Here is a 14,011-nt window from a genome sequence, read left to right on the forward strand (position 1 = left end):
GCAAAATAAACAGAGCCCGAACATGATGAGCAACGTTTGCGGGATGCTCACTGTGGGCCCCGAGCCATCTGGAAAAAGCGAGAGTCCCAGAACGGTGACCTCGGAGCCCAAGTCACCTGGAAACAGCAGGATCGGAACCCAAGACTGGCAGAGTCCAGAGTTCAGCGCGTAACTACCAGGCTCGCTGGCTGCCTTCTACACCGTTTGTTTGTTTGTTTGTTTGTTTGTTTGTTTGTTTGTTTTCCAATTGTGGTAAAATATGCATAACATAAACTTTGCCATTTTAGCCGTTTTTCAGAATACCGTTCAGCGGCATTAAGTGCACTCACATTGCGCAACCATCACCACCATCCACCTACAGAACATGTTTCCACTTGCAAAACTGAAACTCTGGCCCATTAAACAATACCTCCCATTCCTCCTCCCCAGGCACCGTTCTCCTTCCTGCCTCTTTGAATTTGACGGCTCTAAGCGCCTCATATGAGTGGGATCATATAGTATTCATTCTTCTGGGGCTGGCTTATTACACTTGACAATGTCTCCAAGGTTCATCCACGTTGTAGAACGTGCCAGAATTTCTCCATCCAGTTTTGATAGATGGGGAAGGAGGGAACTAGAAAGGAAAAAAAAAATCTGAACAAAAATGAACTGTAACTGAAAAAAATAAAAATTTAAAAATTTTTAAAGGGAAAATAATCTGAACTTGTGCCTTGGGGTGGAGTCTCAACACCGTCAGGGAAGGTGAATGACACCCGGAGTCCCTGATTCAGAGAGCAGGGAGATGGCGAGATGAGACAGCAGTCCCACTTATTCAGGGCTCGAAACGTATTTAATGAGGCAGGGTAGTGGTGACCAGGATCCCCTTCCTAGAATAATGTCATTAAATGCATAAACTAAAACCCATAGGACTACAAGGGGTCCAATTACACTGAAATACAGTTATCTGCTTATTTAAAAACCCGCTCGCAATTACACAGAGCTAGAGGTGAGTCTGATTGGTGATGAGCGACCAGTTACTGGAAATCATCGAAGCAACTGAAATGTGATGAAAACGTGGGCGATTCCTCTCGGCGACAATGACACAGGTCCTGCTAATGCTATTATGTCTTGTGGCTCACATTTGGGAGGGAAAGGACACCCTGAATTTCAGTGTAAGGTCCAGATGTCATTTATTTTTCCCGGTCCAAGTCCACGGACCCTCTTGCCTTTCACCTGAGGATGCGGCAGGCGGACAAACCCTGGGGTGGACTTTCTGTCCTTCACTCCTGGGACTGGAGACTGTGCTTCCTTGTGCCTCAACTTCTCCATCTGAGAAAGGGATTAATAACAACAAGAAGAACAGAAACTCACCTCCCAAGGGGAAAGGAGATGGTCCACGCCAAGCTTTTAGAACGGGTCCTGGCTCACGGTGATAATAACATTCCTTATCACTAAGTCCCCAGCCTTTTATTTACATATATATATCCCCCCGATTATGTACATGATCGCATTTAACCAATGAAAGATTTGCCGGGGGAGGAATTTAAAATAGGTAAGATTAAAAATAAATAAAAATCATTTTTTAAAAAAAACAAAATAAGTAACAGATATATTCTGGCCGATGGTGATAAGAGCTAAGAAATGAAGACAGCCCTGGGGTGAGGTGTGGGGGGTGGGAGGGGGTGTCAGGGTAGGTGGGGTGCACTGAGGGGGGGTGCCATTCCAGCAAAGCCCCAAGGGAAGTGGTTCTGTAAAGTAAGACGGGTGGGGAAACTGAGGCTCGGAGAGGCAGAGTCGCTTCCCCGTGGTTCTCCAGCAAGCGAGGCGCACGTCTGGGACTGGCCGCAGGCCGCGTCTGCTCTGGGTCCGGCCCGGGGAGAAAGCAGCCACTCACTGACCGGGCCCGGACGGATCGTCAGGGCTGATGTGTCCGAAGCACCTGCTACGGGCCGGGCGTGGCACTCGGCTCTGACCGATTTCTCTGGGTTTTCTGAATTCACTACTCCCGACTCAGTTGACCCACCTGTCAAATGCGGATAATCATACCTACTTCTCAGGGATGGCCTGAGAATTCAAAGAGCTTCGAGCGGTGTTTGCACATAGGAAGCGCTCAGTGCGTGTTAGGGGTTCATTCGACAAGTCCTTATCAAGCCCGTTCCGTGGGTCAGGAGCTGCGCTAGGCCAGGGACACCGCAGAGAACCACCCAGTGGGAAATCCCTGCCCTCGTGTAGAGCGATGATAGGAACTGTGGAGAAGAACAAAGCAACCGTAACGGCCGGTTGGTTGGCGCCATGTTAAAACAGAGAAATCGGGGAGGGCTTCTCAGAGGAGGTGGCGTTTGCGCAGAGACCTGTAGGAGAGGAGGGAGCAGGCCATTCCTCTAGGGTGGAGGGCAGAGGTCCTAAGGTTGGAGGGTCGTCAGTGTGTTGGAGGAACAGCCAGGGGTCCAGAGTGACTGGAGGGCAGTGAGTGAGGGGGAGAGGGAAGGAGGCGGGAGCAGAGGGGACAGGGGTGCAGGCAAACCCTGCAGGGCCTTGTGGGGCCCCTGCTTTGGCTTTTACCTTGAGTGAGAGAGGTGCCTGGGGGTTCGTGAGCTGAGGACTTTCGTGAACTGAAGTCTTTAAATTTATTATTATTATTATTATTATTATTATTATTAATTATTCTCCTGTTACGACGGGGCCCAGTGCCCGAGGTCGAGGCGGGATTTGAACCCGGGAGTGAAAGCCCCCGCTCTCCCACCTCACGAAGGCGCCCTCCCACTGCCCGCCAGGGGGCGCCCGAGGCCAGGCGCCCGGTTTGGGGCCGGGGCGGGGCGGGGGGGCGCCTCGTCCCGCCCCCGCCCCCGCCCCTCCCTTCCCTCCTCCCGGCTGCAGGCCCCACCCGGCTCCGGCTCAGACGGCTCCGGACGGGACCGCTAGCACAGGCCGCTCCGCGGGCGCCTCGGATCCCTGCGGGACCCCCGCCCAGCCGGCCATCCTGTCCAGCCGCCCGCGTGCCCCCACCGGTGAGTGGCCCCCGACCGCAGCTGTCGCCTCCCGAGCCCCGCCCGCGGAGCCCCGGAGTCCGCCCTGTCTCCCGATTAGTCCCCAGCTCGCCCAGGACCCTCAGTCCCCGCCGCGCAGTGGGGAAGGATCTCCCCGAAACCCGTCTCCTCCACTCCCCGCGGCCCCCTTCAGTCTTTAACCGTGTCCCCCGCCTCCGCGTCCCTTCCAGTCTTGCCCAGTCTCCCTCCCCCCAGCCTCCACTGTCGCTCCTCCCTCCTACCCCTCAGCTGGGGATCCCTGCTGGGGTCTCCTCCCTCACCCTCATCCATCTCTGTGCTCCTTGGTCCCCTCCACCTGAAGCACCTCTCCACTCACCAACCCTTAGCCCGGCAAGCATCCCTCCAGAGGTGTCCCCAGACCGCTCCCCGCCCTGGGACCCAGGAAGCTCCCCCGCCCCCCCACCCCAAGTCCGAATTCCTGCCTCTTTTCTCTCCCTGCCGAGTCCTTTCCCTTTTTCTTTTTTAGAATCCTTATGATTTTGTAGATCTTTAATCTCTTTGATTTGCGGTTATTTTTGGTGCTCAAATCGTCCCCTCTTGGGCCAGTGAGAGTCCCATCCAGCCGGGTCCTGCGTCCCTGTGACATGTCCCATCCATCTCGGAGCACTTCCTCACTCTCCGATGCAGGCTCACTTGTTCTTTCCCTGCTCCATCCAGCCCCAGAACCGGCCATTTTCCTAAGGAGCCCCGGTTCTTTTTAGTGGAAAAGGAAATTTTGAGCCTCCCATCCGCCCAAGAGCTGGTTCTGTGGAAAGATCAGTAAAATTATAAGCATCTGGTTAGGCTGATCAAAGGGAAAAACGCAAAAGCACAAAAGACTGGTGTCAGGAATGAAGGAGGGGACATCAGTACAGATCCTACAGAGAATGCAAGGCAAGGAAAGGAATGTAGAGAACACAGCCTCGGAGCTGGGGGTGCTCACTGCTCCTGGGTTGGTGGTTCTTTCCCTCCCTAACTCCTTAGACCTGGGACTGTGAGGTCAGGTCGCCTGAAGTTCCAGCTCGAGCACATTCTAGCGCTTTGGGCAGTCTTCCGGGGCCTCCGTTTGTTTCCTTGCTGGAAAAGTGGGGATAATGATTACCCTACTCTATGAAGATTAAATGAGGTAGAGCAGTGTCTCGTGTGCGGTGATCGTAAATGTCGAGTTATTATTTTTGCGAGTGTCCGAGGTCCCTCGTCACCTGGGCGACTCTTTGCCTTTATTTCTCAGCCCTCTTCCTCGTGCCCCTGTGTCCAGCCACCCCACCCACGTTTCACAGCTCCGGGACCTCGCGCCATCCTCTCTGCCCAAATGCCTTGTCGCGCCCACTCTTCAGGGAGCAGCTCAAAAATCAGCCCATCTCGAGTTTTGCTGCTCCCGCGGCCAGTTCGTCATGCTTGGTGCCTACGACTCCACTGCCTGGCATTTTCTAGGCATCTGTGACTGTTCGGTGCCCGGGCGCTCTCCTCGCTGGGGTCTCTAAGTGGGTCGGGGCCGGTCTTGGGCACGTTTCTGGGTCCATAGCTCCTGATGCATAGATGACTTCAGGGACGATGGATGGAAGGATGGAAGGGGGGAAGGGAGGGAGAGAAGAATGGGACCCATCTCTCCCGGGCAGCGTCCGCATCCTTCCCTGTGAGCATCCCTCGCTCTTCCGCCGCCAGCCCCCCTTCTTCGTTCATTCTCCCGTTAATCCGTCTTCTTCCAGCTGCACTAGTCACCTTCAGCCGTCACCTCCTGCCACCCACCGTCAGAGCTCTGTGCTCCTCGTCCCCTCCCCATGCCACTGCGTTCCACCTGGAGCTCCCTCCCTTCTGCTCCTCCACCAGGCTGTCTCCCGTCGACACCCCGTCCTTCTCCCGCAGGCGAAGGCAGCCCTCTCCCTGAGCGCCTCCCCCAGCGAGCCCAGCAGGTCGCGCGCCGTCGCCATGTTCAGCTGGCTGAAGCGGGGCGGGGCGCGGGGCCAGCAGCCGGAGGCCATCCGCACGGTGACCTCGGCCCTCAAGGAGCTGTACCGCACCAAGCTGCTGCCTCTGGAGGAGCACTACCGGTTCGGGGCCTTCCACTCCCCGGCCCTGGAGGATGCCGACTTCGACGGCAAGCCCATGGTGCTGGTGGCCGGCCAGTACAGCACAGGCAAGACCAGCTTCATCCAGTACCTGCTGGAGCAGGAGGTGCCAGGCTCCCGCGTGGGGCCGGAGCCCACCACCGACTGCTTTGTGGCCGTCATGCACGGTGAGACCGAGGGCACCGTGCCGGGCAATGCTCTCGTCGTGGACCCGGACAAGCCCTTTCGAAAACTCAACCCCTTCGGAAATACCTTCCTCAACAGGTGTGCGGGCTGAGAGCTGGGGGATGGAGTGGGGGGAGCGTCCGCCTGGCCCTGGCCCCCGTCTCCGTCCCTTCAATCCTCATCTGTCCTTGTTAGCCCCAACTCCCTTCTCTCTGCCCGATCGTCCCCCGTTGCTCTCCGGCCAGTGGTGCCGGCCGCCTGGGCTCCACGCCTGTCCAGGCGAGTGGCCTTGGGCACACGACTTAACCTCTCTGCGCCTTTCTTACCCTCATCTGGAAAGCGGGGGTGACTGTAATCCCTGCTCCATGGGGTCGTTGTGAGGACTACGTGAATCGATGCTCATAAAGTGTTCAGAGCAGCACCCGGCGCGAAGCACGTGCTCAGTGAGCACTGGCTTTGATTCTTTTTATAGTTTCTATTCTCTGTCCTGATCTCCCTTTTCGCCTTCGAGTCCTCGGTCCCCTGGACCTGAGTCACCCTCTGTGCAGTCCCGGTTCCCCTCCTTGTGGGTCCTCCCCTCCTGCCTCTCCCCGCACTGACCCTAACCCTTCCCTCCGCCCAGGTTCATGTGCGCCCAGCTCCCCAACCAGGTCCTGGAGAGCATCAGCATCATAGACACCCCAGGCATCCTGTCAGGGGCCAAACAGAGAGTGAGCCGCGGTGAGTGAGGCTGGACCGCTGGGTCTGAGTGGGGAGGGGCCGAGGGCCTGGACCCCGAAGTCTGAAGGAGGAGGGGCCGGGGGACTTGGACTCCTGGATCTCAGGAGCAGCCTGGGTGTCTGGACCCCTAGGTCTGGGGGAGGAGAAGGGGGCTGGACTACCCGGTCTGAGTTGGGGGGGCTGGAGGGCCTGGACCCCTGGGTCTGAGGGAGGAGTAGGGGGCTGGAGGAGTGGACTCCCAGGTCTGAGGGGGGCGGGGCTGGGCGCCTGGACCCCCGAGTCTCAGGGAGGGGGCCCCACCCTCCGCTAAGATGTGCCCCTGTGCCAGCCGCCCGGAGCTGCTGGAAGGGAGGCCGCGACTCTCCGAGCTGGCACGCTTGCTGGTTGGGGAGGCGGTGGGGGAACACGTGTGAGCACGCTGCAGCTGCACGTCTGGGCCCGAAAGTCGGAGGGAGAGATCAGGAGAGAGAGACGGACAGACGCAAAGTCAGAGATAGATTCGCAGGGCGAGGCTAAAAGACCGAGACTCCAGCCCAGAGACGAGGCAGAGCCGGCCAGGGAGGCCCTGGGCACTGCGAGCTCCTGGCTGGGTCTGGGCCACAGATGGGGCTGAGCAGGGGCTGGGAGGGGGTTCTGGGCGCCGGCCAAGGCCGGGCCTGGAATTTATAAACAGCTGTGCAGGGGAGGGGGGGCGAATTCCAGCGGGGCCTTCAGAGCGCGGCCCCCACCGCTGCCCCACTGGGCTCAGCATCTGCGCCCCGCACCCCCACCCCAGCTTTTCTGTCCCCACCCCACGCCCCGGAGGCCAGGAACTGGGGCAAAGGAGGCTGCAGTGTGGGCCAGAGGGGACCGGGAGGCTGGGCCGCGGGGCGGGACAAGGACCCGAGGGTTGCTGCCGCCCTGGCTGCGGCCCAGCGGGGTGCACTCCGGGGTGGTTGGGGGGTGGAGAAAGGCAGGGGCCTCTGTGGAGGCGGCTGGGCGGGGCGCCCTCAGCCTGGGGGCGGGGTCTGGGAGAGCGGGAAGGAGCGGGGCTCCCAGGCCCGCCGATCCCGGGGCGCTGGGGGGGCGCAGGGAGAGGCGTGAACCGGTTTCCTTCCTGGCAGAGGCAGTAGAGCAGAGAGCCTGTCCCGCTGTCGGTGGGCGGCGTGTGTGTGTGTGTGTGTGTGTGTGTGTGTGTGTGTGCGCGCGCATGTGCGTCTGGGACCCTGTGGCTGTGACTGGCTGTGACTTTGTGCCTCTGAAGGACGATGGGGGACTTTATGGGGTTGAGCGCGATGGATTGTGTCTCTGTGTGTGGTTGTATTGTGAGACGTGGGCGTGAGTGTGTGTGTGCAAGGGAATCTTTTGTGTGTAACCGTGTAATTCAGTGCGTCTGGGAAAGTGTATAAGTATGGGTGTGACTCTAAGGCCGTGAGTCTGTGTGTGAGAGACTGGGTGTGTGGATGTGTCTGTTCACGTCGGGACTGGGCTTGAGGTGGTGCCTCTGTGTGACATCGTGTGGCCGTGTCGGGCCGCGTAGGACTGAGGGGACTTTGCTGATTCCGTGTGACTGCGTGCGATGGTGTCTCTGTGTGCAGTTGTGTGCTTGCGTGTGCGTGCTGGTGTCTGGGACTTTGTGTGGCTCTCACAGTGTCTGTGTAATTGTATTACCATGAGTATCTGTGTAGGTCCTAGATCGTGAGCACGGGTGTGTCTGGGGGGGTCTGCATCTTGTGTGTGACCAGGTGTGTGCTACTGGGCTCACGCCTGTGCGTGTGCACGCTCGTGTGTGTGTGTGTGTGCATTGATGGCGTGTGTGGCTGCTTTTGCATGTAATCTCTGTGAACATGCATGTGTGTGATTGTCGCAGAATGGGGCCCTCTGATGGGGTCAAATCTGGGCTCTGCTATTTTTAAACTCTAGGACCTCAGGCCAAAGCTACTTGGCCGTTTCGTGCCTCAGTTTCCTCTTCCGTAAAATGGGAGTAATGATAGTATCCGCCTCATAGGTTGCACCGAGGGTTAAAATTAAACGTTAAAACCTTGGAAGCGCTGAAAACAGAGTGTGGCGCACAGTAGGCTGTGCAAGCGCCGCCGTGACCGTGGCCGCTTTGCCTGTGCGAGCGCGCATGCGCCCAGGCCCTGCTCGGCCGCGTCTCCCGTTCCCACGCTGACTCACCCTCCCTCCCTCCCTCCCTGACCCCTTCCCTCCTGCGTGAGACACACTTTCCAGATCCGGGCTGGCGTGTGTGTTTGCGTGGACACTGCGGAGGGAGGGAGGGGACCCAGCTGCCGTCCCTCTACTGACCCCGCCCAGCCCCTGAACAGCGTCTCCCACCCGTCCTGTGCAGTCCGGGTGGCCACAAGGAGCCCCAAAGTCACCCACTTTAAGTGTCTAGTTCAGTGCCAGACATTGTTTTAAGCTCTATATACGTTAGCTCATTTATATCTTTTGAATCTTCACAACAGTCCTGTGGGGTATTTTCTATTGTGGTTTCCATTTTACCGAAGAGGAAACAGGTTCAGAGAGGTTTTCTTCTTGCCTAAGGTCACACAGCTGATGGAGGCAGAGCCGGGACTCAAACTCAGGTCCTCCTGACTGACCTCTCTGCTCTCCCAAGCATCGCTCGGGAGTGAATGGTGCGAACGAATCAGTGAATGAAGGAATGAAGGGTGAAAGGAATGAATGAATGAATGAATGAATGAACCCGGGAGCCAGTCGTTGAGATGGGGACTCTACGAAGGCCAAGGCCTTGTCCACGTGTCCTCAGTGTAACCCAAGGTCCGGGACAGGGCCTGGCACACGGAAAGCTCTCGATAAATATCGTTAAATAAATTTAAAATGTTTCACATCGGCTGTGGCAAGAGCATCCATAGCCAGGGCCGACGTGAGCTCCCTCGTTACTGGATTGAGGGGCGATCAGACAGGTCTGGGTGGGGGGTTGAGGCACTTGAGGACTGGGGCCCATAGGAGCACGGGGAGTCTGTTAGAAAACAGGTCAGTGTCATAACGACCCGTATATGCGGTCCAGGGCACACCACTGGTATCTGCAGAGTGAACGCATGTGATCACCACTGTAGCCAGATTGATGGGGGTCATTCTGGGGGCTGCGAAGCCAGAGCAGGGGGGTGCACCAGGGCCTGGCTGTTTCTCCTAGGCAGGGCGTTTGATAGTTACCCACCTGAGCATAGTTACCCACCTGAGCATCTGGACAGTCTGATATCAGCCCTAAGGAATGGATGCTCGGATGGCCGGAGCGTGGGGACTCACCTCCGTCCCGTCGTCTTCTCCCAGGCTACGACTTCCCCGCGGTGCTGCGCTGGTTCGCCGAGCGCGTGGACCTCATCATCCTGCTTTTCGACGCGCACAAGCTGGAGATCTCGGACGAGTTCTCCGAGGCCATCGGCGCCCTGCGGGGCCACGAGGACAAGATCCGCGTGGTGCTCAACAAGGCCGACATGGTGGAGACGCAGCAGCTGATGCGCGTGTACGGGGCGCTCATGTGGGCGCTGGGCAAGGTGGTGGGCACGCCCGAGGTGCTGCGCGTCTACATCGGCTCCTTCTGGTCCCAGCCGCTCCTCGTGCCCGACAACCGGCGCCTGTTCGAGCTGGAGGAGCAGGACCTCTTCCGCGACATCCAGGGCCTGCCGCGCCACGCCGCGCTGCGCAAGCTCAACGACCTGGTGAAGCGCGCCCGGCTGGTGCGGGTGAGCCGCGATGCGGGGCTGGGGTGGGGGCGGTAGCGAGGCGCGGGGACGGGGACGGGGGCGGGGGCAGCTCCGGCCGCCCTTCTGACCCTTCTTACCTGGCTGCTGGTCACGGAGGTGTCAGCTCTGATTAGTTAGTTGTCTAAGAATCTAAGAGAGTTAGTTCCCCGAGCTGGCGCAGAGAGGACTCGGGGGGAGAATCGGTCTCCACCACGCGCTTCTGCCTCGTCTCCTCCGTCCTGTTATTCCCGCGTTCATCACCTCCCACCCATCAGCTTGCACCGAGTCCCACCCAGGACTCCGCTCTCACTGGGCAAAGGCAAGCCCTCCCTGTGGGCCACAGTCGAGCCCTGCTACCCCCACCCCAAACCCTGCCTTTCTCGGCCGTCTGCCGTCATCTGCCACACCCTCTCCATTATTCATCGCACCTCACGTGGGCCTCTTGGGTCCTGCCTCAGGGCCTTTGCACTTGCTCTCGCTGCTTCCCGGAGACCTCTCTCTTAGTGGTCGTTACTTCCTAGCCTATGTGACTTGTTTATTGGGCTTCTGCGTTGACTGCCCGTCTCCTCCGCTCGCGTGTCAGCTCCACAGAAGCTGCGACCTTTCTCTGAGCTCGTTCCTTGCTGCAGCCCCAGAGCTTGGAACAGAGTCGGCGCTTAGTAAATATTTGTCGAACGAATGATACCGAACAAACGGTTGCATTCAACAAAATCTCCTCTGTGCCCGGCCCTGTGCCAGCTGCTGTACGGGACACAGCAGTGACTAAGGCAGTCCAGGGGAGGAGACAGAACCATGCCCAGACAGTGACGACCAGGTGTGGTCCAGGCTGGGACTGGGCAGCCCAGGGGGAATCAGAGAGGGCTTCTTGGAGGAGAGGGCACCTGAGCTGCAAACCGGAGACTGAAGAGAGTAAGAAGGGCAGGGATTCCAGACAGAGGGAGCAGTAGGTGCGGGAAGTGGAGACAAGAACATGGCAGGTTCAAGGAGGAGGGAAGATGTCCGTGGAACATCCGAGGGCAGGGAGGGCAACCGAATCTGAGGCCGCTGTGGTGGGCCGGGGTCGGACCACCCAGGGCTGTGGCCAGGCCCCCAGCTTTGTCCTGAGAAGGGCTCAGGGCGGGGGGAGGGATGTCGTGGGACTGGACCTGCCTTCTGGAGGGTGCGTCGAGGGCGAGAGGATGGGGAGCTGGGGCTAACCGGGAGGAGGCCGGGGACCGAGGAGCACGGAGGAGCCGGGATCAGGACGGGACCTTGTGGAGGGGGTGGAGAGCCCTGGTCGCACAGCGATTTTGGAGGCTGAGATGGAACATTCGTGGGGGAGGGTGCCAGGGTGGAGGTGGGGCAGGAAGCTGGGCGGGCGAGGAGGCCCAGAGGTTATGGGAGGTGGAGGATCCTGAGGTGTTGGTTTAAGGAGCAGGGAGAAGGGAGTGAGTCAGAGCCCCCCCACCCCCCACCCCAGGAATCCTCCTTGGGAGGGAGCCGCCCGGTGTGGACTGCAACCCTCAGAATCCACCTCTCTCTCCTCCCCTGCCCGGCTCTGGGCTGGCTGGCTGGCTGGCGCCCTCCTTATTTCTACCTTTCTCATTGTCTCTCTCCCTCTTATTTGTTCTCTCTTCCTTTCTCTTCCTCTCTCCTTCCCCCCTTCTCCCTCCCTTTCTCTGCCCTTCTCTCCCTCATTCATTCTCTCTCTCTCTCTCTCAGCCTTCCCCGTGGTTTGTCCTCATCCCGCACGGACCGCTGTCCCCCAGGCCCCTTCGGGGAAGTAGACGGCGGCGGGAGCTGGAGCCCAGGGTCGCGGGACCGAGGGGCGGGGTCGGGCCGGACACCTGGAGTCCCTCTCCGGACAGGGGGCGGCTCCGGAAACGCGGACAAACCCCGGAGCCCGGGACCCGCTCCCCGGCCCACCCCGCCCTCCCCCCTTATCTCTTCCTGGCACCTTCCCGCGTTTCCTCTCTGGAAAAGTCATCAGCGCCCTCCCGCCTCCCCTCTTCTGGGTCCCAGGCAGCCCTTAAACCCCGCCCCTCGCCCCATTGGGCCTCTCCGGCCGCGGCCACCAGCCTGGCCACACCCCTGTCCTGATTGGCCCCTCACACCTGCAGACCACTCGGGCCTGCGGATCCATCCATGGCCCCCCAGTGCGGCTCAGGGCACGGGGTCCGCCGTGACCAAGCCTCGCCGCCCCTCCCCTGCCCCGTGTCACCTGCTCATCCCCCACGTACGATTCTGCCGCTGTTGGTCCAGCCACCGGGCGACCGTTCGCCTCCCACCATGCTCTCTTCCGAGGGCTCAAGGCCTTTCCCGACTCTCGGTAGTTCCCCACCCCCCGTAGGAGGTGGGGTGTGGGTGAGTCCTCCCGCTCTGCCCTTGGGTTGAAGTGAGAGCCGCTACGAGGGGCGATGTCACTGTGCCGTGATCCTTGAGGCCAAGGACTTGGGAGGTTGTGAGTCGAAAGAGGCCATATGCCCTGAACCTTCACGCTCAGCTGCTCTGAGTGGCCCAATGACATATAACAGTTACTAAACGTCTACTACGCCCGCCCCCCACCACTGTTCTAGCCCCTGGGGACACAGCGCGGAGCCAACCGGCTCAAGTTTCTCTTCTCGTAGAATTACTTTTTAATGGAGAAGTGGATATTCATCTATAATATTGTATTGTACATGATGAGGACTATGAAGAAAAACGAAACAAAGGAGAGACCGATGGGACCGTTTTGGGGACATCGGGGAGGGTGTCCAATATTGGAGCAGACGCCTGGAAGAGCGGAAGCGGGGAGCATTGAAGGGGGGTCTGGGGGGAGACCACTCCAGGTGGGAGAACAGCCAGTGCAAAGGCCCTGAGGCAGGAACAGGCTTGACCTGGGAGACGAGGATTCAGAACCAGCCAGAGCCACTAAAATGTTTGGCATTCTAAACTTATGAGTCATTAAGCAAGAGCTTTTCATCGAACACGTAAGAGCGTTAAAGCGTTTATGTTCTGTGGCACGTGCTCCCTCCCACCCCTGACCCCACCAGCTCTCAGGGGCTCACCCCTAAAAGCAGCCCCATGAACAGTTTCTAGTGCTTTCTTCCAGTTATAGTCTGTTTCTATTTAAGTGTATACCTTTACTTACTGAGCTTTCTCTTTAAAAAAAAAAAAAAATAGGACAGACTATGCTCGTTATTTCCCCCTCCTTGTTTGTTTTTTGATAACTCGTGAGATTGTGACTCAAAGATCCCTGAGTCGCTGGTGCGGACCACAGAGGGAACAAAGGAGGTGATGGAAGGACATAGAATAGGGGAACCCATAGATAGACGACTCAGATAACGGTGAATTCCGATAAACGTCCTGAACACAACAAGGAAGGTGACGATAGAAAGTAACCCAACGGTGATGGCTGGGGACACCTGCTTCCCACGGGATGGCCCATCAGACAGGAAGCTGAGGGAGCCAGCGGCGGGCCGACCGGCGCAGAGCGCCAAGCAGAGCGGCACGTGCAAAGGTCCTGAGGCGGGCCAGGGTCGGCCTGCTGGTGGAGGGCGGGTGAGGACGCTGGAGAGACAAGTGCGACAGAAACAGCAGAGGCCAAATCGTGCAGAGCGATGCTTCTCCAGCCTTCCGGTCTCGGGGGCCCTTCGCACCCTTAAAAATGACCGAGGACCCCAGAGGGTTTATACATCCATGGAGACGTCCATGGAGAAAATCTGTCCATAGCGATCACGTGAGGGGTTAGAACGAAGAAAACGTCTCATGTTTATCTCCTAATTAACCGACAGCTAATAATTACATGATTATGAGTAAGTAGTAGTTTATCGTAAAGGTCATCGGCACGTTATTGGCAACGTTAACTTACATCAATAAATATCAGTGATAATTAATATTACCAGGTCGCTTAAAATAACAATAAGCCTAAGTCAACCTAAGTAACATACGTTTTATGAGAATTAACTCTTTTCCAAACAAAAAAAAAATATTGGGAAGGACAGTGAGCTCGTTTTCCGCTTCCTCAAATCTCTTTCACGTCGAGGCCTTAAAAAAACTCCACCGTCCACTCGAGAGAGAAATGAGAGTAAAAAAGACAGAGTCTTAACGTTATTATCCACATACTTTTGATTGTGCAAACGGACCCCTTTGGGGCCTCTCAGGACCCCCCGAGAAACACTGCTGTAGAGCCTCGTCAGCTGTGGTGAGAATTGCTGGATCAGAAGCAGATGGAGACTTTGGAGCAGTGTTTCGTGGTCTGGTGTTTGCTCCTTGTTGGGGGGGCGGGAAACGAACAAAAAACGTCTGCCTGCTGATGCATGGACAAGGGATTGTAGGGGGAAGAGCAGAGGCCAGGAGACTGGTGGGGTGACCAGTGTGTCTCCCCAGGCAAGAGCTGGTGGCGGCT

General features: G+C 58.1%; 1 protein-coding gene and 1 long non-coding RNA gene across 2 annotated transcripts; one reads left to right on the forward strand and one right to left on the reverse strand.

The window, feature by feature from the left end:
* Positions 1–761: 761 nt before the first annotated feature.
* LOC120583071 (uncharacterized) lies at positions 762–2,486 on the reverse strand. Its single transcript, XR_005647710.1, has 3 exons — positions 2,026–2,486; positions 1,213–1,308; positions 762–866 (listed from the first exon to the last, which is right to left on the reverse strand). It is a non-coding gene; the product is annotated as an uncharacterized LOC120583071 (long non-coding RNA).
* Positions 2,487–2,841: 355 nt separating this feature from the next.
* On the forward strand, positions 2,842–10,321 carry LOC120583072 (EH domain-containing protein 2). Its single transcript, XM_039838407.1, has 4 exons — positions 2,842–2,987; positions 4,872–5,338; positions 5,862–5,959; positions 9,233–10,321. Exons 2-4 carry the CDS (start codon positions 4,935–4,937, stop codon positions 9,679–9,681), a joined length of 951 nt encoding a protein of 316 aa, XP_039694341.1. The 5' UTR covers positions 2,842–2,987; positions 4,872–4,934; the 3' UTR covers positions 9,682–10,321.
* The last annotated feature ends 3,690 nt before the right edge of the window (positions 10,322–14,011 follow it).

Source organism: Pteropus medius, unplaced genomic scaffold (genome assembly GCF_902729225.1).
Source record: "Pteropus medius unplaced genomic scaffold, Ma_sr-lr_union100, whole genome shotgun sequence".
NCBI lineage: Eukaryota > Metazoa > Chordata > Mammalia > Chiroptera > Pteropodidae > Pteropus > Pteropus medius.